Source organism: Pempheris klunzingeri, chromosome 24 (assembly GCF_042242105.1).
Source record: "Pempheris klunzingeri isolate RE-2024b chromosome 24, fPemKlu1.hap1, whole genome shotgun sequence".
Taxonomy (NCBI): Eukaryota; Metazoa; Chordata; class Actinopteri; order Acropomatiformes; family Pempheridae; genus Pempheris; species Pempheris klunzingeri.
The window spans coordinates 556,012-579,805 of record NC_092035.1 but is presented as its reverse complement, the minus strand read 5'-3'; the positions used below and the strand labels follow the sequence as shown (position 1 = coordinate 579,805).

General features: G+C 45.2%; 2 protein-coding genes across 2 annotated transcripts in view; both read right to left on the bottom strand.

The window, feature by feature from the left end:
- Positions 1 to 249: 249 nt before the first annotated feature.
- On the bottom strand, positions 250 to 13,609 carry sh3yl1 (SH3 and SYLF domain containing 1). Its single transcript, XM_070855601.1, has 11 exons — positions 13,446 to 13,609; positions 8,569 to 8,679; positions 7,321 to 7,434; positions 6,452 to 6,516; positions 5,957 to 6,069; positions 4,346 to 4,474; positions 4,129 to 4,273; positions 3,315 to 3,369; positions 3,144 to 3,209; positions 2,242 to 2,274; positions 250 to 1,910 (listed from the first exon to the last, which is right to left on the bottom strand). Coding segments are annotated over exons 1-11 (1,044 nt in total). The 5' UTR covers positions 13,447 to 13,609; the 3' UTR covers positions 250 to 1,698.
- A 9,592-nt stretch (positions 13,610 to 23,201) lies between these two features.
- Positions 23,202 to 23,794, bottom strand: part of LOC139223707 (ALK and LTK ligand 2-like) — a 6,355-nt gene continuing 5,762 nt past the window's right edge. The window contains exon 4 of the mRNA XM_070855684.1: positions 23,202 to 23,266. Coding sequence (XP_070711785.1) covers positions 23,202 to 23,266 — 65 coding nt within the window. The remainder of the gene's footprint in view (positions 23,267 to 23,794) is intronic.

The following is a 23,794-nucleotide window of genomic DNA, read 5'->3' as shown; positions in this document are numbered from 1 at the left end:
CCTCCACGCACCACACGTCCAAAACACCTTTCACACATTATTTTAAAGGTTTTACGGACAGTTTAGTTTTTATTTCATCGAACAGAAGCAACACGCCTAAAAACATAACAGGAAACTGATGAGCTGGTTCCATTTTCAACATAAAACACTAAACACACAAGTTTAGATGCTCAGTTCTTCTTCTGTGTTTGTAGAGATTGTAAAGATATTTGGACTTTTATTGGCAAAATGGACAAAAACAACCAGAAATACGAGAAGAAATTAACTTTATTTATGATCCTTACATGTAAAAAACAATCCCCAAACCCCCACACGATCGTTTCTAATCAAGCTGGCAGAATATAACTGCCGTCATCTTCAAAACTCTTCATCTTCTATCAGATGTAAACAGACATGGAGGCAGTAACAGATCCCAGAGCTCAAGCCTTAAATACTGGTTTATTAATGCACAGTGAAGTAACAAAATCAATCTAAGTTTCCTCCAGTCCTTTCAAAGTAAAAACCACCTTCATGCAGTTTTTAACGTGCTTTTAATTTTTGTTTTAGTGAAAATGGGAATAAAAGTATTTTACTGTTTTGTTTTTATCAGTCTTATTTTGAAAGGGAAGGACAGGAAGTGGTATTTTGGGGTAAAATATCGTAGTAATCCGACTGTTAGCGTCACCCCGCAAACAACCAGTTCAACAAACACAAACAAACGCACAAAATCCCCATCGAAACACAGAGGTGTCAGCAGGTTGTGAGATTTCCGATGCTCCCTGAACTCAACATTTTAAAAGTTTAAAAGAAAATTTCTTTGTATTTTAGCCAAAAAAAGTGTAAAGTTTTAAAGAGGAAAAGAAAAGTTTGGAATAATAATGTGTTTCTGGGTTTTTAAAGTTTTTTTAACCTTTGAGGACGAATTTTAAACTTCTAATTTAAACGTAATCAAGTTTTATTTAGACTTTGATCTGTTCACACAGTGACTGAAGGTTTGATCCAGACTCACTTTCTCTCATTTACTTCCTAAAACAAGAAAAAACCTTTGTTGGTCACTGGTACGGAAGACCAAAGCTGCCAAAGGTCTGAATTAAATTTCTGAAAACCTTTTTAAAAAATAAAAGTCCTGTCCTCAATATTATTACAACCTTTTTCTCCCTCTTGAGCTGCTGACTAGAAAAGTTAAAATGTCAAACTTTATCTGGTAAAAAAATAAAAACAAAGAAGTTTCCTGTTTTTTAATCTGCAGGTAAAAATTTGAGTGTTGAGTTCAAGGAGCGTCGGAAATCTCGACACCTACGTCACCTCTTTGTCTTGATGCCGGTTTTGTCCGTATGTTGCGTTTATTGAACTGGCTGTTGTTGGGGATGATGGCGATCGTCGGGTTACTACAATGTTTTACCCAAAAACACCATTTCCTGTCCTTACCTTTCAAAATAAAACAGAAACAAAACAAGAAAGAAACTATTTTTGTCCCACTTTCAGTAAAACAAAAAATAAAAGCAGATTTCAGACTGGATGAAGTTTGACGAAGTATCCTGGAGGAGGAAAATGTCCGTCACATGACGCCGACGTGTCCCGAAGAAAAGAACCTGAAAACAGGAACGAATCATCGCAGCTCTAAACCCCAAACACTAAAAGATATTTGAACCCTCCTGCTTCCCATAGAAAATCTTGTTTGGCTGCAGTTCCTCCGTCTGACCACCAGGACGGCGGCGGTCAGTACGTGACGAAGTTAGCGGGGAAGATCCCGACGCGCCCGTCGGCCTGGCGTCCCTCCCACCAGTCGTACTGCGACTCGGTCTTGGTGGTGACGGTGATGCGGTCGCCGGGGACGAAGCTCAGGTCGCCGGGCTGCTGCCCCGTAAACGGGTGGGTCGCCGTGACGACCAGCTCCCCGCTAGCGGCCCCGCCCACTGATGACACCTCACCTGAAAAAAAATGTATTAATCCACCATAAAATAACATTTTATTTAAAGGAACAGTTCAATATTTTTACAACTCACCGATCAATATCTTAGCGATCTTTTTACCAACGATTTTCTCAATTAACTGATTAATCAGTTTATCTCAAATACATCAGAAAATAGTGACGAATGTGTTTCATGATTCTCTAGCTAGCTAGGTTAGCATGGAGACAGCTAGCATAGCCTGCCCGCTAATTAACCAGTCATACTTAATTATATCTCCTTTAATAACTAATGTGTAAACTGTCTGTTTTCTATAAATGTACATTAAGCTCTCTGTTATTGGTTATTTTACCGTAGCTTGGAGGGTTTCTGGAGGCGACCTGACCTGAAACAGGAAGAAAATACAAAATAAGGAAACTTTACTGTTTGTCTGACAACACAACCAGCCGTTATATCGTTCTTTGCACACACACCAGACTACATTCATAAAAACTTCACAGAACATAGAAGCTGCTGCTCTGCTGCTGCCTCCATCAGTCAGTGTGTTTGTGTTGTTGTGCGACTTTGATGTTTTAAAGAGTCAGTTTGGATTCATGTATCACACAACAACACAAACACACTGACTGATGGAGGCAGCAGCAGACCAGCAGCTTCTATGTTCTGTGAGCTAAAATCACTGTTTTTATGAATGTAGTCTGGTGTGTGTGCAGAGAGCAATATAACATGTGAATCTTGTTAATAAAGTCTGTGTGTGTGTGTGTGTGTGTGTGTGTGTGTGTGTGTGTGTGTGTGTGTGTGTGTGTGTGTGTGTGTGTGTGTGTGTGTGTGTGTGTGTGTGTGTGTGTGTGTGTGTGTGTGTGTGTGTGTGTGCGTGTGTGTGTGTGTGCGTGTGTGTGTTGGCCACTAGGTGGAGCTGCAGCTTCATCACTGACAGCAGAGTGTGTGTGTGTGTGTTAATGTTCACACACTCTGAGCAAACGGCAGGATTATTGATGAGTGTCGACAGTGAAGCTTCATCAAGGCCACAAGTTAATGACAAACCAGAGCACATACACACACACACACACACACACACACACGCACAAGCATGGAAGTTAATGTGTGTGTTGCTACTGTGGCAAAACAAATCTGTGATCATCTGTCAAGGAAGGAAGGGAGGAAGGAGGTGGTGAAGGACACTAGGAGGTGGTGAAGGACACTAGGAGGTGGTGAAGGACACTAGGAGGCTCCAAGATGGCGGACGGTGGAACTCACTGGAGGTCTCAGACTTGTAGACGGAGATGCTCGGGTAGAGTTTGTTCTTACTTCCTGTGGTCGGACCTACACACACACACACACACACACACACACACACACACACACACACAGTTACACAGTGTCTGGGTCGTACATGGGGGGGTCAGAAGTGATGGTAGTTGTGGTTACCGCCGCTGGCTGCTGGTGTCTGCTGGGGGGGGGCTGGAGGTCTGGGAGGACATGCCTGAAGAAGAAAAACAATATCTTTATTCATAATGACGCACACCAGACTACATTAAAAAAAACAGCAATTTAACCTCAAAGAACACAGGAGCTGCTGGTCTGCTGCTGCTTACGTCAGTTAGTGTGTTGGTGTTATTGTGTGTTACACATATTTTGTTTGTCTGAATTAACCCTTTAAGACACCAAAGTCACACAATCACATAAACAAATTAACCAATTGAGGCCAGCAAGTACTGTGTAAAATGACTGTTTTTGTCAATGGAGTCTGGCGTCTTTGAAGAGATAAAATTTTGTTTTTATATTTTGAATTTATTGTGATTTTCAAACCCAAAAGGTCAAGTGAAGTTTTTGGTTCATTCCTGATGTTGTTTCACCACAAACAGCCATCATATCCTCTCTTCAAACACACCAGACTCCATTCATAAAAACAGTCATTTTACATCACAGAAGCTGGCCTTACTGCTGCCTCCATCGGTTAGTTTTATTGTGTTACTGTGTGACTTTGGTGTTTTAAAGGATTATTCTGAATACAACACAATATTTGTGTAACACACAACAAGACAAACACACCGACTGATGGAGGCAGCAGCAGAGCAGCAGCTCCTGTGTCCTGTTCTCTAAAATCCCTGTTTTAGTGAATGTAGTCTGGTGTGTGTGCTGTTTGTGGTTAAACCAAAAGGATCTTCCAGGTCTCTCTCTGTAGGGATCCTTTCCATGATGCTGAGGCTGCACTCTGTAAACCGTGAACGGTCTCTGGTACCTTTGGACGCAGGTTCTTGCTGGTCCACTCGGCGGTGTAGGCCTCGGTGTACGCCTCCAGGATGTAGTAGAGGTCGTGGCACTCCGACGGAGGCTCCACGTCGCCGTTCAAAATGGCCGACGCCCGGATGTCCTGGGAGTAGAACCTGCAGCCACATTAGCACAAACGCTCACACACGTGCTGACCTATCGGGGGGGCAGGCGGTCCGGCTACGTACTTGCGGTTGGTCTCTTTGCGTTCGATCAGGTACGACCCCTCCAGAGAAATACCGGCGAACAAACCTCTGGACCTGCAGTAGGTGAAGACGGCGGCGGTGCTGCGGATCGCCACGTCGGCCTCCACGTTCCTGACGGAGAGGAAGACACAGGAGGACGTTAGAGCAGCACTGGACACAGGACACAGGACGACTTTAAGGAAGAACTGAAAATGATTCTTTGAAAACTGAAAATATTTTATACAAATGAGAAAAAAAAGGAAAATAATTTTAAAATACTTTAAAAAACTGAAAATAATTTCAGAAAAGATAAAAAATAATCTTAAAATGCTGAATTATAAAATCAGAAAATGATTTTTAGAAAAATTAAAAATTAAAAAAACTGAAAATAATTTAAGTACTTGACGTAATTAAAAAAAAATTTTAGAAAAGCAAAATTTTAAGACATAATTATTTTTAAAAACCTGAAAATAAATAAAAAGAAAATATTTTAAAAACAAAATGATTGTGTGAAACTAATTTAAAGAACCTGATGTAACTAAATACTGTTTTCACACAACATGTTCTCTGTCTTTCTTTAGATCCACTGTTGTTCTGGATCAACATGTTCTGTCTTTCTTTAGATCCACTGTTGTTCTGGATCAACATGTTCTCTGTCTTTCTTTAGATCCACTGTTGTTCTGGATCAACATGTTCTGTCTTTCTTTAGATCCACTGTTGTTCTGGATCAACATGTTCTCTGTCTTTCTTTAGATCCACTGTTGTTCTGGATCAACATGTTCTCTGTCTTTCTTTAGATCCACTGTTGTTCTGGATCAACATGTTCTCTGTCTTTCTTTAGATCCACTGTTGTTCTGGATCAACATGTTCTGTCTTTCTTTAGATCCACTGTTGTTCTGGATCAACATGTTCTCTGTCTTTCTTTAGATCCACTGTTGTTCTGGATCAACATGTTCTCTGTCTCTCTTTAGATCCACTGTTGTTCTGGATCAACATGTTCTCTGTCTCTCTTTAGATCCACTGTTGTTCTGGATCAACATGTTCTCTGTCTCTCTTTAGATCCACTGTTGTTCTGGATCAACATGTTCTCTGTCTCTCTTTAGTCTCCTCTGATGAACAACATGTCTGAAGTCTTTTCTCACTCATTCTGCTTCACTGACTTCTGGAACCTTCTAGCTGAGGTTGGACACATTTTAGGGACATGAAGAAGAAGAAGGTCCTCCAAGAGACGACGTCACCAGAAGAAGAAGCAGCAGCGAGGACGCAGGTGTTTTTTATTTCCTCTCGTGTCTTCGTTCTAAAAGTGTCACCTTTATCTAACTGGCTGATAAATTTGGGTCACAGCTCGTTTTCTTTTCCGTCTGCAGTTAAGTAACATCCATCCTGACGTCGGCATTTACCTGGCAGTCAAACACCTGGCCCCGCCCACGCACACCTGCCGGCACACACACACGCCACGACCTGTCGAACCGCCGTCAAACAGCCCCGACCTCCTTATTCTAAAATTAACCTGGCTCATAAATCACGGCGTCGTAAATCTTCTGGAAGAATCAAACGGTGAAATGTAAACAGTATCAGAGGTAATTAAGAGGCAGGCGGAGATCAGGCGCTCACCTGCCCATCGGGCCCACGGCGACCGTGCAGTTCCCGCCCAGCGTCAGGTTCCCGCCCTTCGTGAACGCCTCGATGGCGCGGCGCTGGTTCAGGATGATCACCAGGTCGGACACCTGCGGAGGCGACGCACAGTTCAGTTCGTGTGACTTTGAAAAGTGTCGACGGTGGTGCGTTCAAGGACAGTCAGAGTTCTCAAGTTGTCAAAAATAAAAACTACGATAAAAAATGATGACGAGGACGTCTGTTGGCATGTTGTTGTAGAGACTCGCTCTGATTGGCTGTTTGATTCAGGTCCAGCTGTGACAAACCTAAACTAACTAACTAACTATTAACTAACTAACCACCTATCAACTAAACGTTACTTAACCATTGTTAGTCAAAATGAGTTAACCCAAACTATGACTAAATAATAGTTTGTTCTGCAGCTTTAAGAGCCGGAGGAAAGAAGAAGTCTACGTAGTTTTAGCTCAGATATAAAAAAGAACAGTCGCTCACCTCCACACCGATCTCGAAGCCTCCGCCCAGACCGGCGATGCCGATGGCGGATGGCGCCGACCAGCCTGACGGACGGAGAGAAGACGAGACGATCAAAGGTCTGAAGACAGAAACGCTTTGGAAACACAAAGAAGACGGTTTGGGACACTTTGGGCAAAATGGTTCCGCGAGCGTCACGTGTACTTAGCGTGTTCTCTAGCGCCACCTGGGGTCACGGGAAGTGACGTTTAAGTCCTTCGTTCAACATCCGACACAGAATCATCGGTGTTTTATTATCGTTCAAAGTGTGTTGTCATTATTTCTAATCATCCCACGTTCAGGTTCTTCTGGAACCTTCTAGCTGAGGTCGGACACATTTTAGGGACACGAAGAAGAAGAAGGTCCTCCAAGAGACGACGTCAGCAGAAGAAGAAGCAGAAGCAGCAGCGAGGACGCAGACTGTGGAGCTCAGAGGGTTAATGTCTCTAAACGTCTTCTCTTTGGGGTTGAAAACTAAAACACTCAATAAACAGAGCAGACAGACAGGCAGCAGGCAGACAGACAGGCAGACAGACAGGCAGGCAGCAGGCAGACAGACAGGCAGACAGACAGGCAGGCAGGCAGGCAGGCAGACAGACAGACAGACAGACAGACAGACAGGCAGGCAGGCAGGCAGACAGACAGACAGACAGACAGGCAGGCAGGCAGGCAGGCAGGCAGGCAGACAGGCAGACAGACAGACAGACAGACAGACAGACAGACAGACAGGCAGGCAGGCAGACAGACAGACAGGCAGGCAGGCAGGCAGACAGACAGACAGGCAGGCAGGCAGGCAGGCAGGCAGGCAGACAGGCAGACAGGCAGACAGACAGACAGACAGACAGCCTTACGTCTGTCGGGCAGCCTGGCGATGACGATACCGCTGCCTCCTCTGGCGGTGATCATGAAGCCGGCCTTGATGACGGAGATGATGGCCAGACCCTCCGCCTTCGCTATCACATGAGCTGCAACACACACACACACAGTAACACACACAGTAACACACACAGTAACACACACACAGTAACACACACACAGTAACACACACACAGTAACACACACAGTAACACACACACACAGTAACACACACAGTAACACACACAGTAACACACACAGTAACACACACACACAGTAACACACACACACAGTAACACACACAGTAACACACACACACAGTAACACACACACACAGTAACACACACACACAGTAACACACACAGTAACACACACACACACAGTAACACACACAGTAACACACACACACACAGTAACACACACAGTAACACACACACACACAGTAACACACACACACAGTAACACACACACACACAGTAACACACACACAGTAACACACACAGTAACACACACAGTAACACACACAGTAACACACACTCACTTAATCAAAGCTCCTGTTCAGATTCTCCAGACTTGTTGATAGAAAACACACAGAAGCTAACATTAGCATGCTAACATGCTCACATTGACAATGCTAACATGCTAATGTTATAGCAGGCGTGATCTTCACCATCTTCGTTTAGCGTGTTTGCTAATTAGTAATTAGGAAACACTCAGAGGTCTTTGAGAACATTATAGCCGTCTGTAAGAAGGTTCTGATCATCGTTGGACGTTCTTGTTGTTTAAGAGGACTGTCTTGTAAACCACAGGGAGGTTCTAGTGATATTCTATGGTCTATTGGTCAATGAACTTTCTCATGGTCTTTGAGGAGGTTCTAGTGGTCACTAAGGATGTTCGGGTCATCTATGAGACGTTCCAGTAGTCCTCTAGGAGGTTCTAAAGGTCTTTGAAGACGTTCTATTTGTTTAGGAGGACTTTTTCGAGTAAACTACATGGAGGTTCTAGTGATCTTGTATGGTCTATTCATCAATGAAGACGTTCTAATGGTCTCTGAGGAGGTTCTAGTGCTCACTGAGGATGTTCTAGTCATCCTGTAGGAGGTTCTAGAGGTCTTTGAGAACATTATAGCCGTCTGTAAAAAGGTTCTGATCATCGTCGGACGTTCTTGTTGTTTAAGAGGACTTTCTGGTAAACCATAACAAGGTTCTACTGATCTGGCCAGAACACTTTGTGGTTCTCCTTACCGGGGATGAGTTTGTCCGGTCCGTTCCTGTTGGAGATTTCGGTGAAGTCTTTGAGGATCTTGGCAGCTTTCTTGGCCTCTGACTTCAGGTTGGACGGGATGGGGTTACTCACTGCAGACACAGAACACGTTCCTTACAAAAACATCAGAACAGCTGCCACCGCCCCAGAACTTCACCTGGTTCTAGGAGGTTCTAGAGGTCTTAAAGGACATTACAGATGTCTACAGGAGGGTTCTAGTCATCAATGAGGAGGTTCTAGTTGTCTGAGAGGTGGTTCTTCCAGGAGGTTCTAGTTTGTTACGGTCTGTAGCAGTGACTTTGGCTAAATGCTAACATGCTAATGTTTAGCTGGTATAATCTTTATCATGTTCACCTTAGTTTAGCGTGTTAGCATGCTAATTAGCATTAATCGCTAATGGTCGTCAATAATATAGTGAACGAGGACGTTCTAGTCATTGATGATGTCATCAAGTCCATTTTCAAAGGGGTCCGTTGACATCTGAGCTCCAGATCCTCAGTGTGTCAGTGTGTAGTGGAGGTCTATAGTGTGTGTGTGTGTTAGTTAGTCAGTGTGTTAGTGTGTAGTGGAGGTCTATAGTGTGTGTGTGTGTTAGTTAGTCAGTGTGTTAGTGTGTAGTGGAGGTCTATAGTGTGTGTGTGTGTTAGTTAGTCAGTGTGTTAGTGTGTAGTGGAGGTCTATAGTGTGTGTGTGTGTGTGTGTGTGTGTTAGTTAGTCAGTGTGTCAGTGTGTAGTAGAGGTCTATAGTGTGTGTGTGTGTGTGTGTGTGTGTGTGTTAGTTAGTCAGTGTGTTAGTGTGTAGTGGAGGTCTATAGTGTGTGTGTGTGTGTGTGTGTGTGTGTTAGTTAGTCAGTGTGTCAGTGTGTAGTGGAGGTCTATAGTGTGTGTGTGTGTTAGTTAGTCAGTGTGTTAGTGTGTAGTGGAGGTCTATAGTGTGTGTGTGTGTTAGTTAGTCAGTGTGTTAGTGTGTAGTGGAGGTCTATAGTGTGTGTGTGTGTGTGTGTGTGTTAGTTAGTCAGTGTGTCAGTGTGTAGTAGAGGTCTATAGTGTGTGTGTGTGTGTGTGTGTGTGTGTGTTAGTTAGTCAGTGTGTTAGTGTGTAGTGGAGGTCTATAGTGTGTGTGTGTGTGTGTGTGTGTGTTAGTTAGTCAGTGTGTTAGTGTGTAGTGGAGGTCTATAGTGTGTGTGTGTGCTAGTTAGTCAGTGTGTCAGTGTGTAGTGGAGGTCTATAGTGTGTGTGTGCTAGTTAGTCAGTGTGTCAGTGTGTAGTGGAGGTCTATAGTGTGTGTGTGTGCTAGTTAGTCAGTGTGTCAGTGTGTAGTGGAGGTCTATAGTGTGTGTGTGCTAGTTAGTCAGTGTGTTAGTGTGTAGTGGAGGTCTATAGTGTGTGTGTGTGCTAGTTAGTCAGTGTGTTAGTGTGTAGTGGAGGTCTATAGTGTGTGTGTGCTAGTTAGTCAGTGTGTCAGTGTGTAGTGGAGGTCTATAGTGTGTGTGTGCTAGTTAGTCAGTGTGTTAGTGTGTAGTGGAGGTCTATAGTGTGTGTGTGTGCTAGTTAGTCAGTGTGTCAGTGTGTAGTGGAGGTCTATAGTGTGTGTGTGCTAGTTAGTCAGTGTGTTAGTGTGTAGTGGAGGTCTATAGTGTGTGTGTGTGCTAGTTAGTCAGTGTGTCAGTGTGTAGTGGAGGTCTATAGTGTGTGTGTTAGTTAGTCAGTGTGTCAGTGTGTAGTGGAGGTCTATAGTGTGTGTGTTAGTTAGTCAGTGTGTCAGTGTGTAGTGGAGGTCTATAGTGTGTGTGTTAGTTAGTCAGTGTGTCAGTGTGTAGTGGAGGTCTATAGTGTGTGTGCTAGTTAGTCAGTGTGTCAGTGTGTAGTGGAGGTCTATAGTGTTCCTGTTGTTCTGGATCAACATGTTCTCTGTCTTTCTTTAGTCTCCTCTGATGAACAACATGTCTGAAGTCTTTTCTCACTCATTCTGCTTCACTGACTTCTGGAACCTTCTAGCTGAGGTTGGACACATTTTAGGGACATGAAGAAGAAGAAGGTCCTCCAAGAGACGACGTCACCAGAAGAAGAAGAAGGTCCTCCAAGAGAGACACGAGAGGAGAGTTTAAATCACTGAGCTCAAAGGGTTAATCTAATTAACCACACGTTAAACTAAAACCAACGTTTGTGGCTCAGAGTGAAGAATCAATGAGCTCCTTGTTGGCTGCAGATTGTTTTATCTTATCTCCATCTGAGCCTAGAAAAGCTGAACGAACGACCTAAAACGCTCCGATTGTGGAGCTCTCGTCCGGACTGTGAGCTTATTGTTGTTCAAACACAATGATTGATCACCTGTCAGAAGCCAGTGGACTAAAGATCGGTTCACTGCTAATTATTCCTTTTGGTTCGAGCCGGACTTAAAGAATTCTCAGGTTATTATCAGGTGTGTTGCAGCTGGACACTTTCAGCCGTCTTCTCCACCTGCTGACCCGCCGCTCAGCCAGACTGGATTTAAGTAACAACAGAAACAGTCGCTGCTCAGACGGAGCTGGTGTTATTTGTGGGACCCTGCTTCCTGTTGCTGTGGCCTCAGCCGTGGCTGCAGGCCGTGGGGGCGTCACGCATTCATGCTGCTCAACGAGAGCTTTGTTAGCGGCCCGGCTGAGGACGGGTCGCTGGGGGCCGCCGAGTGGCGTTGTGTCATGTGTTAGGAATGTGCTGGCTGCAGCAGGCGGCGTGCCGGCAGACCGGCCCTCTGCCGTCACCGTCTGAGGCTCTGACAGCAGAGACGGGAAGCTAAAGGACGGGACCGTTTGTTTGTTAGCCGTGCTAGCAGCTCTCAGTGCTAAGACACAGCAGTGCTACATGCTAACATGCTAATGTTTAGTTGGTATAATCTTTACCACGTCCACCATCTTAGTTTAGCTTGTTAGCATGCTAATTAGCCTTAAACGCCAATGGTCATCAATAAGAAAGTGAAAGAGGAGGTTCTAGTGATCTTTTACCGTCGATTCGTAAACAAGTGATTTTTAATGGTCTTTGAGGAGGTTCTAGATGTCACTGTGGACGTTCTAGTCATCTATGAGGTGGTTCTAGTCGTCTTCCAGGAGGTCCTAGAGGTCTTTATATTTGTTTAAAATCAGGTTATAATCATCACTGAGGAGGTTCTCGTCATCACTGAGGAGGTTCTAGTGATCACTGAGGAGGTTCTAGTGATCTTATATGTTCAATTTGTATACAAGCACTTTCTATTGGTCTTTGAGGAAGTTCTAGTGGTCACTGAGAACGTTCTCTCTGTCTTTCGTTCATCTATGAGGTCATCTTCTAGGAGGTTCTAAATGCTGTGACTCATTAGAACAGGCCGGTTCCTCAGGTCATCAAAATGTTAATTCAATTTCACAAATGAATTCAGCAGCCGACTCACACACCATGTGACCTCATCGTCGCCATGACGACACCTTAATCTACCCGACCAATTACCTGCTAGATGACTAATTGACCAATCACAGACTGATTACTGCTAACGAGAGCTCGTTAACACTAACGAGCTGGCAGGGATTCACCGCAGCAGGAGCGTTGCCATGACGACAGCCGTGTGCGGTCCATCATATGTTAGTTCAGTATTTACGTCACATGAACCATCACCACCCCCTCACAGACGTCTGGGAACCAAACACCACTAGAACCCGCTCAGCCACTTGTACCTCCTCAAATACCAGCAGAACCTCCTCATACATGTCTAGAACCTAAAAACCCACTAGAACCTGCTCATAGTCGACTAAAAGCTACCCAGAGGCCACTACAAGTTCTTCACAGATGGCTAGAACCTCTATACATACTATTGGGACTCCTTTAAAGGCCAATAGATCCTCAAATACCAGCAGAACCTCCTCATACACGTCTAGAACTTGAAACTTGAACCACAAAAAAAAAAAAAAACAGAATTTCCTCATAGAGTACTAGAACCCAAGAAGGCACTAGAACCTCCTAACAGACAACTTGAACCTAAAAGCTTCTGCAAATATCACTACAGATTATAGAACAGCCTCCAAGAACCTCACCTGTGGAACCACCTGTGGAACCAGCTGTGACTTTTTAAACATCCTCACTGAGGAATTCTGACAGTCGAATGTTTTAGAGACTGAAAACAAGCTGGAACAGGAGGATCCTGTAAAACCAGAACACAGGTAGGGACAGACAGGTAGGGACAGACAGACAGGTAGAGACAGGTAGAGACAGACAGACAGGTAGAGACAGACAGGTACAAACAGATAGGTAGGGACAGGTACAGACAGGTAGGGACAGACAGACAGGTAGAGACAGACAGGTAGGGACAGACAGACAGGTAGAGACAGACAGACAGGTAGAGACAGACAGACAGGTAGAGACAGACAGGTAGGGACAGGTACAGACAGGTAGAGACAGACAGGTACAAACAGACAGGTAGGGACAGGTACAGACAGGTAGAGATAGACAGGTAGGGACAGACAGGTAGAGACAGACAGGTAGAGACAGGTACAGACAGGTAGAGACAGACAGGTAGGGACAGGTACAGACAGGTAGGGACAGACAGGTAGGGACAGGTACAGACAGGTAGAGACAGACAGGTACAAACAGACAGGAAGAGACAGGTAGAGACAGACAGGGGACAAAAGAGAGAGACAGGACACACGGCTAGACAGAAAGATAGGCAGGTAGACAGAGAGACACCTCCAAGACATACAGGCAGATGCTCTAGAGACAGACAGACGGACAGGTGGACAGACAGGTGGTCAAACAGACGGACAGACGGTCAGACAGGTGGTCAAACAGACAGACAGGTGGTCAAACAGACGGACAGACGGTCAGACAGGTGGTCTCTCCCCTCTGGTAAACTTACTGTTGTCTCGTCTTCCTCTTTCCGTCTCCTCGTCGTTACCTGCCGACAGGTGAGCTGCGCGAGGCTTCTCCTCTTCTTCACTTCCGCCTCACCTGACCCTCTCAGCCCCGCGTGCTGCCGGGAAACCGCGGACACGTCACGTAAAAAAACAAAAAAGAAGAAGTAGAAGAAGAAGGTTAACACCTGGAGGACAGGTGGGTGGGTGGGTGGGTGGGGGGGGGGCAGGTAACAGGTGTAAAGCTGAGGGCCTGTTGTCAGGGAGACGGCGCCGCGCGGACAGCCCGAACAGCTGGGCGCGTGTCTGCTTCGGGTGTGCGCGTTCCTGAGGACAGAGAGCTGTTGAGCCCTGAGTTCAGTCTGTCAGGCACCAGGTGTTCTCAACAGCTACACGCATGCGCAAAATGCCTCTGAGACGCAGTAGAGCAAAAGTAGAAGAAGAGTAAATGTACTCGGTTACATTCAGGCACCACACTGGCCTTAAATCTTATTATAATTAAATGGAGTCTGGTGGGTGAAAGGCTCCCCATTAACCCCTCATTACTTTAGTCGGTCAGCTGACATCCTGTTACCGGGACCAGCAGCTGATCAAACCGAGGAAGAGGAGGAAGATGAAGAAGTGTGGCCCTCAGTGCCTCAGTAAATATCAGCCTATGTGTTCCACCTCTCCACAGCCCAGACTTCACTCATTTTTCAGCTCATTTTAATAACAACATCATGTCTTCTGTTAAGGGGGGGGGGTGAGAGAACCGAGCGCCCTGCAGGATGAAGAGCACCAGTCGGTGGTCTCATCGGGCCCAAACAACACTCACGTTTTCACCTGGAACTCAGACCACATGGACGTGAAACTAAAACCAGCGAAGAAGACGAGTAGAAAAACTAAGACACAAAGAAGAGACGTAGGAAGAGACACCACCACAGAAGAAGAAAAGATGAAGCGCTCAGGAGGACTGATACACTAAAGTACTGCACCATGAACATCACTGGCAGCAGCTGCAGTAACAGTACTCAAGACTGAAGTACAAGTACTGCAGAACTGCTGGTAGTGCTGTTTGTCTTCATTTCTCTGTTACTCCCCCCTCCCCTCCCCTCCCCCCCCCTCTCCCCCCTCCTCCCCCACACGCTCTCTTTAAATAGCCTGCTGGATAAACATCAGTCCCTCTGCAGCCATTTGTCTTCTTAATGTGTTTCCACTGAGTGTGTGTGTGTGTGTGTGTGTGTGTGTGTGTGAGTGTGTGTGTGTGTGTGAGTGTGTGTGTGTGTGTGTGTGTGTGTGTGTGTGTGTGTTTCAGGCCACCCAGCCTCCACAGACCAGTTCAGTCCTCCTCAGTCCACCATGAGTCCACCTCTCCTTTACGTCCTGCCGTCCTCCTCCAGGTGCTTTAGGTTCCTTTAGGTTCCTTTCAGTCCTCCACATGTCACCTTCCCACTCCTGTAGTACCCCCAAGTCCTCTGTTCCTCTCTGAGTGCTTTCAGACAGACACGGTTCTGGTTCTGGTGTCTCAGAACCTTGGTGCTTTCTGGTTAAGCGGAACCAAAAAATAGTTGGTTCTTCCTCTACTTCCCGCTCGTCTTCACAACCTAGAACATGACACGTTCACTGATGATGTCATAGTCTGCGAGGAAGAACCAACTATTTTTTGGTTCCAGCTGAGAACCAACTTTTCCTGGTTCTGAACCAATTCTTTTTTAGTTTGACCACACCGGCCGGTTCAAAATTAGGTTTGGGCACCGGCACAGAGCCCTGCTGGTGTGACAGCCTGAGTCCTCCTCCAAGTCTTCTATGAGCCCTCCACTTCCCTAGGAGTCCCCTAGGAGTCCTCTAGGAGTCCCCTAGGAGTCCCCTAGGAGTCCCCTAGGAGTCCCCTAGGAGTCCTCTAGTCTGCTAGTAGCCGACTCTCACTTCCACAATCCTCTATCTTCCTTCCACTTGACTCGTCCCCCCCGAGTCTCCCTTGAATTCCTCTTTCAAGTCTTCTGGACCCCCTGAGTCTCCCTGAGTCATCAATGAGACATGTGTCCAGTCCTAGGAGTCCCCTAGGATTCCTCTGGTCCCCCCTGAGTCCCCCCCTGAGTCCTCTGGCTGACATGTCGTCACACCTGTATCGGTACCTGTGGCGATGACTGACAGCCACTTAACGAACCTGTCTCTCACACTGAAACCACAACGTCACCCGTCGTTACCTCGGTCTGGGTCACGCCGGCCACGCCCCCCCGCCATCAATCAAACGTCCCCTCCCAGGTATGCGAGACGCGCGGCGTGTTTATTTAGAGCACCTGTGTGTGCGCTGGGATGTAGACGGTAGCAGAGCAGACCTGGCAGACGCTCAGGTGTAATTCATCACACATTAGTCATTACCTGCCACAGGTGTGACTCACCTCACTGCACCTGCACTGCTGCTGTTGTCTCTGCTGCTTTCACACACCTGCTGCAGCAGAACAGAACAGAACAGAACAGAACAGAACAGAACAGCACAGAACAGAACAGCACAGCACAGCACAGAACAGAACAGAACAGTATAGAACAGAACAGAACAGAACAGAACAGTATAGAACAGAACAGCACAGAACAGAACAGCACAGAACAGAACAGTACAGAACAGAACAGAACAGCACAGAACAGAACAGAACAGAACAGTACAGAACAGAACAGCACAGAACAGAACAGAACAGAACAGTACAGAACAGAACAGAACAGAACAGAACAGAACAGAACAGTACAGCACAGAACAGAACAGAACAGAACAGCACAGAACAGAACAGAACAGAACAGTACAGAACAGTACAGAACAGTACAGTACAGAACAGCACAGCACAGCACAGCACAGAACAGAACAGAACAGAACAGCACAGAACAGAACAGAACAGAACAGAACAGAACAGAACAGTACAGAACAGAACAGAACAGAACAGAACAGAACAGCACAGCACAGAACAGAACAGAACAGTACAGAACAGTACAGAACAGTACAGTACAGTACAGAACAGCACAGAACAGAACAGAACAGTACAGAACAGAACAGAACAGAACAGAACAGAACAGTACAGAACAGAACAGAACAGAACAGTACAGAACAGTACAGAACAGTACAGAACAGAACAGTACAGAACAGTACAGAACAGTACAGTACAGAACAGAACAGAACAGCACAGAACAGAACAGTACAGAACAGAACAGAACAGAACAGTATAGAACAGTACAGAACAGAACAGAACAGTACAGAACAGAACAGCACAGCACAGAACAGAACAGTACAGAACAGAACAGTATAGAACAGTACAGAACAGAACAGAACAGTACAGAACAGAACAGCACAGCACAGAACAGAACAGAACAGAACAGAACAGCACAGAACAGAACAGAACAGAACAGAACAGAACAGAACAGCACAGAACAGAACAGAACAGAACAGCACAGAACAGCACAGAACAGAACAGAACAGAACAGAACAGCACAGAACAGAACAGAACAGAACAGAACAGAACAGTATAGAACAGAACAGAACAGAACAGAACAGTATAGAACAGAACAGAACAGAACAGTACAGTACAGTACAGAACAGTACAGAACAGTACAGAACAGAACAGAACAGTATAGAACAGCACAGAACAGAACAGTATAGAACAGAACAGCACAGAACAGAACAGTTCAGGTACCTCAGGTCGCAGTATTTTCACCAGAAACACCTCAAGTATTCAAGAAATCCACATTTTAAAAATGATTCACGACTTAAACTATATATAGATAATATTCAGATAATAATAAAAATATAATATAATATAATATAATATAATATAATATAATAATAATATAATATAATATAATATAATATAATATAATATAATATAATATAATATAATATAATATAATATAATATAATATAATATAATATAACAATCATAATAATAATATAATATAATAATAATAATAATAATCCACATTTCCACCATGTTTCTCACTGGTATTATTGGTTAAGAGGTTAAACTGGTTTATTTAATGTGCTCATGTTGCATTTAAATGTCTAAAAGCAAAGTGAATCAAAAATAGACAGCTGAGACAAGAGTGCGATTGATGAGGAAGAGGAGGCAAAAATAGGAGAAGAAAGTATGTTAGAGGAAGACGGAGAGCCTCCCAGCGGTCATGTGGCCTGTGGGAAGTCAGGATTTATCCCTCTGATATCATGTGAACACAGATGGGTTTGATTCCCAAACCTCAGCTGAACTCTGCCTCACAGAAACACATTCATCACAGGGACGAGCAGGACGGCAGGAACAAGCCAGGCTGTGTCTCCTGCACCTCATAAATAAAGAGCATCCATAGCACCACGGTCTGACACGGACCTTCAGACTGGTCTTTAACCCTCCGAGCGCTGCTGCTGCTGCTGCTTCTTCTTCTGGTGACGTCGTCTCTCGGAGGACCTTCTTCTTCTTCATGTCCCTAAAATGTGTCCAACCTCAGCTAGAAGGTTCCAGAAGTCAGTGAAGCAGAATGAGTGAGAAAAGACTTCAGACATGTTGTTCATCAGAGGAGACTAAAGAAAGACAGAGAACATGTTGATCCCGAACAACAGTGGATCTAAAGAAAGACAGAGAACATGTTGATCCCGAACAACAGTGGATCTAAAGAAAGACAGAGAACATGTTGATCCAGAACAACAGTGGATCTAAAGAGAGACAGAGAACATGTTGATCCAGAACAACAGTGGATCTAAAGAAAGACAGAGAACATGTTGATCCAGAACAACAGTGGATCTAAAGAGAGACAGAGAACATGTTGATCCAGAACAACAGTGGATCTAAAGATCTGTGATCCTCCAGAGGAGATCTGAACTGTTTCAGGTTGTCAGTGTGTGAGACACTCCGGCCTCCTGAACGTCCTCGAAGGGGACACAAGAAGCAAAATGCACCTTTCAAGTGTCTTTTCAACGTGAATCTGAGTCCCCAGTGAGTCTGTGACTCAGTAAAGTCAGTAAATATGAGTAGAAACACTCTTGTGATGTCACACACATGTGACCTCAGCGTTAGCATGCTGCTATGCTACATCAGACAGCATCAGGTGCCTCAGCTCAGGGAGCCGACCAATCAGAGCAGACTAAACCCGAACCTAAACCTAACCTGATGCTGCTGCTTCACCGCAACAATTACGTGTTTCCTAGTGTCACCATGACGACGGAGAATGCTGGTACCATGACGACGTGACAAACTTCGTCCTTTCCCAGCACGTCCAAAAACTTTATTTTGTTAAATTCTAAAAACATTTCATTTCCCAGCGAGCGTTACTGTTCGGAAGGGACGATAGATACTTCCCCCAGGAGGCGGTGGAGACCAAACACGGAGCTACAAGACAGAAAATACTGGACGTAACTCTCATCAGGGGACACAAACCCTGAGGACTCGACATGATGGATCAGTGCGGGTTGGAGGGTGTCGTCTTGTGATGCATTCACTGACGCAAATACGACGTAAAACTGGAGAGGAAGAACCAAAGGTGATCTGGTTCAGTAGTCAGAGGTGTGTGTGTGTGTGTGTGTGTGTGTGTGTGTGTGTGTGTTTGCAGTCCGACCAGCTCTGCAGCAGTTTTGGCAACAACCTACATCCAACTAATCTGACACACACACACACACACACACACACACACACACACACACACACACACACACACACACACTCTCACTCTCACACACACACACACACACACACACTCTCTCACACACACACACACACACACACACTCTCACTCTCACACACACACACACACACACACTCTCTCACACACACACACACACACTCTCACACTCTCACACACACACACACACACACTCTCACACACACACACACACACACACACACACACACACACACACACCTCTGACAGTTTACCTAATTACTATAAAGTGACTGCGAGCGTTATTTTAACGACCTCCAGCCGACAGCGGCAGACAGATCAGATCATTCTGGTTAATTACGCCACGGCTATAATTAACTCGGCTGCGTGTCATTGGCTGCAGCAGTTACCATGGCGACGGCTGTTGTTTTCTTCGGAGATCGCCGCCAAACATGGAAGAAAACACTTGACAATGCGCCTGACGAGACCCGCCCCCGACTTTCATCCAAACCTCGACACGACGACACGACGTGAATGTGTTCGGCAGCCAAAGTCAACAGAGCTGCTATGTGGTTCGCCCTGATCGGCTCCGTCACGTCCTCAGTTTCACTACGAGCCGACGACGCCTCACATCCAACCACAGAGACGCCTCCGTCAACCACATCCACAGACCGGTCCACTGACTCACACAGGCCGCACGTTACGTCATTAGTGGGGGAGACCGGGGTCGTCATCGTCATCGTCATCGTCATCATCAGTGCCAACACACCTGAGCTGAACCAGATCACCTTTGATTCTTCCTCTCCAGTTTTACACACCTGGAACGTCTTCGTCAGTCGACTCCACCGTCAGTGAACGCATCATGAGATCAAACCCTGTGACCTGAGTTAAGCGTCAGCTGGTATATATTATTATATATTTTGGTCTCCACCACCTCCTGAGGGAAGTATCTGCTGGGAAACGTTTAAAGTCTTAAATTGAACTCACTGATGCGTGCAGGTGAATTTAACGCAGCAAAATCCAAAGTCTTAAATTGGTAAAAACATATACCGTGTCTTTATTCCTCTGTCAGTATGTACATATTGCACACAACAATATAAATATAGTGGAACATCATCAGCATCGTTGTCACGTCATTATCAGGCATCGTGAAACACACTCAGCATAAAATCCTGTCCAGTCGGAGGTTTTGTCCGTTTATCTGCTCCGTGTTCAGGCGTCCAGACACAAAATCTGAACCGCTGTTCAGCAGGTGAGAGTTCCTGCTGCGTTTGTGTCCACGTCGAATGTGACGCAGCGATCCGCCTCGTTTTCCAGGGAAATAAAAAATCCCGCAGCTCGTAATCAGAGTCACTTCAAGGCTTCCGAAAAATAGAAATCCACTTTTAGTTTTCAGTCTGAGCAAGAGAGGCTGAAGGTTCAGAGTCCAGCGGAGGCGAGTCTGGTTGGGTCGACGGGGTTTTGGAGCAAAATGGAGAAAAATATAGTCCAAAGAAGTTTTGCTGGTATGAGATTAGAGAACGAGGTAAAGAGCTGAATGACGGGAGGAGGATTTAAAGTCAAGTTCTGAGTAAAGCTGGGTCAACCATGAGCTGTAAGATCTTTTTGGTTTAACCACAAACAGCCGTCTCTTCAACCACACCAGACTCCATTCATAAAAACAGTGATTTTACCTCTCAGAATACAGGAGCTGCTGGTCTGCTGCTGCCTCCATCAGTCAGTTTGTTTTTTGTTATTGAGTCACTTTGGTGTTTTAAAGGGTCAGTTTGGATTGAAACTAATGTATTAAAACACCAAAAGTCATAGAAACTAGATGATGAGTCCGCCTCTGTTCTGTGAGGTAAAATTACTGTTTTTGTCAATGGAGTCTGGTGGCTTTTAAGAATGACTGTTCAGTTTAATCCACTGGACGAATTCCAGCACTTTTTGTACCTACCAGTCATTTCAGACCAAACATCCACACAAACAGGGTCCAGATGTAAAACTACAGGGGGGGGGGGGGGTAGCAGCAGAACAGGACAGGAAATAGAACATCCTGATCACAGGAAGTGGATCCAAGTCATCTGGCTGAAAGAGTTTCTATTGGCTGGTGCAAGTCTTCTGCCTCGTTGTCATGGGAACACTTCCTGTCCAGAAAGAGAGAGGAGACAAAAGTTTTAGAGACTCTTGACTCTACAGGTTCCACGTGTTCTGCGGGTTCTACAAACACCAATGGGGACTGACTCAGTGTTCTAGAGGTTTCTACAGACTACAGTCGGTGTGAAGTCTATCGCTTAAAAGTTCTATACACTCTGTAGAATGTATGTTCTCTTATGGCCCACCACTTCAACAGATTCTATGAGCTGCATTTGAGACTTTGTAGAACCTGTAGAACCTGAAAAACACAGATCCAATTTTGACAGATTATACAAACTGTGTTCTGCAGGATCCTGCAGATTTGACGTTCTCATGACTCTACAGACTCTAAGTTCTACCTTAACTTCTATGTCCTAAAATGAAAGTGTATAACCTAAAGGTTCTATAGACTATGTAGAACCTGCAAACCTGTAGAATCGAGAAGAACACAGACTCTAGGTCCTTGTATGGCCTCCACATTCAACAGATTCTACAATCTACGTTCTGCAGGATCTGACAGATTTAAGGTTCCACGGATTTTAGGGTCTACATGTTTTTCAGAGCCTCACAAGTTCTGCAGACTCTGTAGAACCTGTAGAGGAGGGAAAACCCAGACTCTATGTTCTTTTATGGCCCACCTATTCAACAGATTCTATGAACTACGTTCTACTGACCTTAGAGTCTACGTTCTACAAGTTTCTGCATACTTGAGGTTCTACTGATTCAAGAGCCTCTGCTTCTACAGGTTCTACGGACTCTAGGTTCTATGTGTTTCCCAGAGTGTACATCCTAAAGGTTCTTTGGACCCTAGGTTCCTTTCAACAGGTTCTACTCTCTGTTCTACAGCAGTGCCTCTAAAGCTGACGTGCCTGATGGGGATCTAGAACCACTGTTCTACGGGTTGTTAAGACTAAGTGTTTCTTTGGGTTCTCTGGGTTCTTCTGTCTCTGCAGACTGTGTGGTTCTGTCGGGCCTTCCGCTCCCGTCAGGAGGTTTTGGAGAGTCGATGGTACATTTTGACTGAACAGTGGCCACATTGTGCTGCAGCTGTTTCTTCTTCTATGGTGTCCTTTCAGACGGGCGCTGCCCCGGCAGCGGTGTCCCTTAAAACTCCATTTTAGGAACAAGCGCTGGATCGGTTCTCCGCAGTGTGACCGGTAAGAACAGCAAACAACTGAAGTGGTCCTGAGCGATAAGTTGCCTCTAAGGGTGGAAACACTCCAACAAGTCCACTGTGTTTCATCGTCACACTTTTAGTCCTGAAGAGAGCGAAGACGCTCAATTCCCCTTTTCATGATTAAGGCCACCTTGTTACTGTTCTACCTGTTCTCCAGGCTGTTTCAGGACAACGGTTCTATGTGTTTTACTCTACAGCAGAACCACACGGCTGCGGTGTTCCCCTCAGAGTCCGGACACGTTTAAAGGACACGTTTTATTTGAAATCCCAAGAAACATCAAATCGACAGAGAAAACTGTCTGTACTTCCTGGTCATTTGAGTCATGTGACCAGGAAGAACTACAGGTTCCATCAGCCCGTTCTGCTGCAGTTGATTTCAGCTCTTTTTCTCAAGTCTTGTTTTTGTTTTTCAGCCGTCTGTCGCTGACGGTGACCCCGAGTGGGGACGATTTGGGGTTTGGAAACTGGACGCTCGGGCGAGATGCATCATGGGAAATGTAGGCACTGCTGGCAAGCCTCGACAAGCAGGAGGAACTCAGGCGATGTGTGTCTACTGTGTTCACAGGTCACATTTCAGGGTAAAACTCTACTAGCCATCAGCTGTTAGCCTGTTTCACAACCACAAGCTCACAAGTCCCATTTGACGGTAGCATTAGCTTAGTTAGCTCTGTTAGCTCCATTAGCTGTTAGCTCTGTTAGCCAAACAAACTATGTCGAAACCATTAGCTCAGCAGTTGCATCTGAAGGCAGCATTAGCTTAGTTAGCTCTGTTAGCTCCGTTAGCTGAGGTTTTGTTGTCCCAGTGGACTAAATTCACCATCAGCTGATAGAGTTTCGCTCTCAGATGTATTTTTCTTACCGTTTATCTCTCCGCACAGCGAGGGCTGTTGGCCAATCGGATCAGCAGACGGGCGCATCGTTTATAATCTGCAGGAAGAAAAAAAACACTGATGTTTATCTGTGGTGAGAGAACAAGTTCAGTTCTCTAAAGAACAGACAGGATCTGCAGCTGGAGGCCAAGAGTGTTTATCGAAGCGGAGCACAAGGACCAGACACCAGTTAGCTTCAGGCTAAAGGTTTTCTGATTTATAGATGATTTTAATCCTAAAAACACGTCAAAACTTGTTTTTGTTCAGCAAAATGAAACTTTGAACTCGACTTTATGCAGCGTTCAGATTTCTGCTCTGGAAATTAGCATATTAGTGCAAATTAGCACAATTGATGAGATAGTGCCTCGTTTGTGTATTAAAACAGGAAATGTTATTACTAGTGATCTAATAGGGAAGTTTCCTGGTTTCTCTTCATGTTCCTGTTTGTTTTATTATTTTATTAGCTATTAGCTTTCTTCCTTCAACAACCTCCTGACTTTTGATTATCGGTGCAGTAAAACCAAAATATGGTGATTTGTAATCAACCATGATGCAGCTTCACCTGAGTTAACCCTCAAATGGCCCT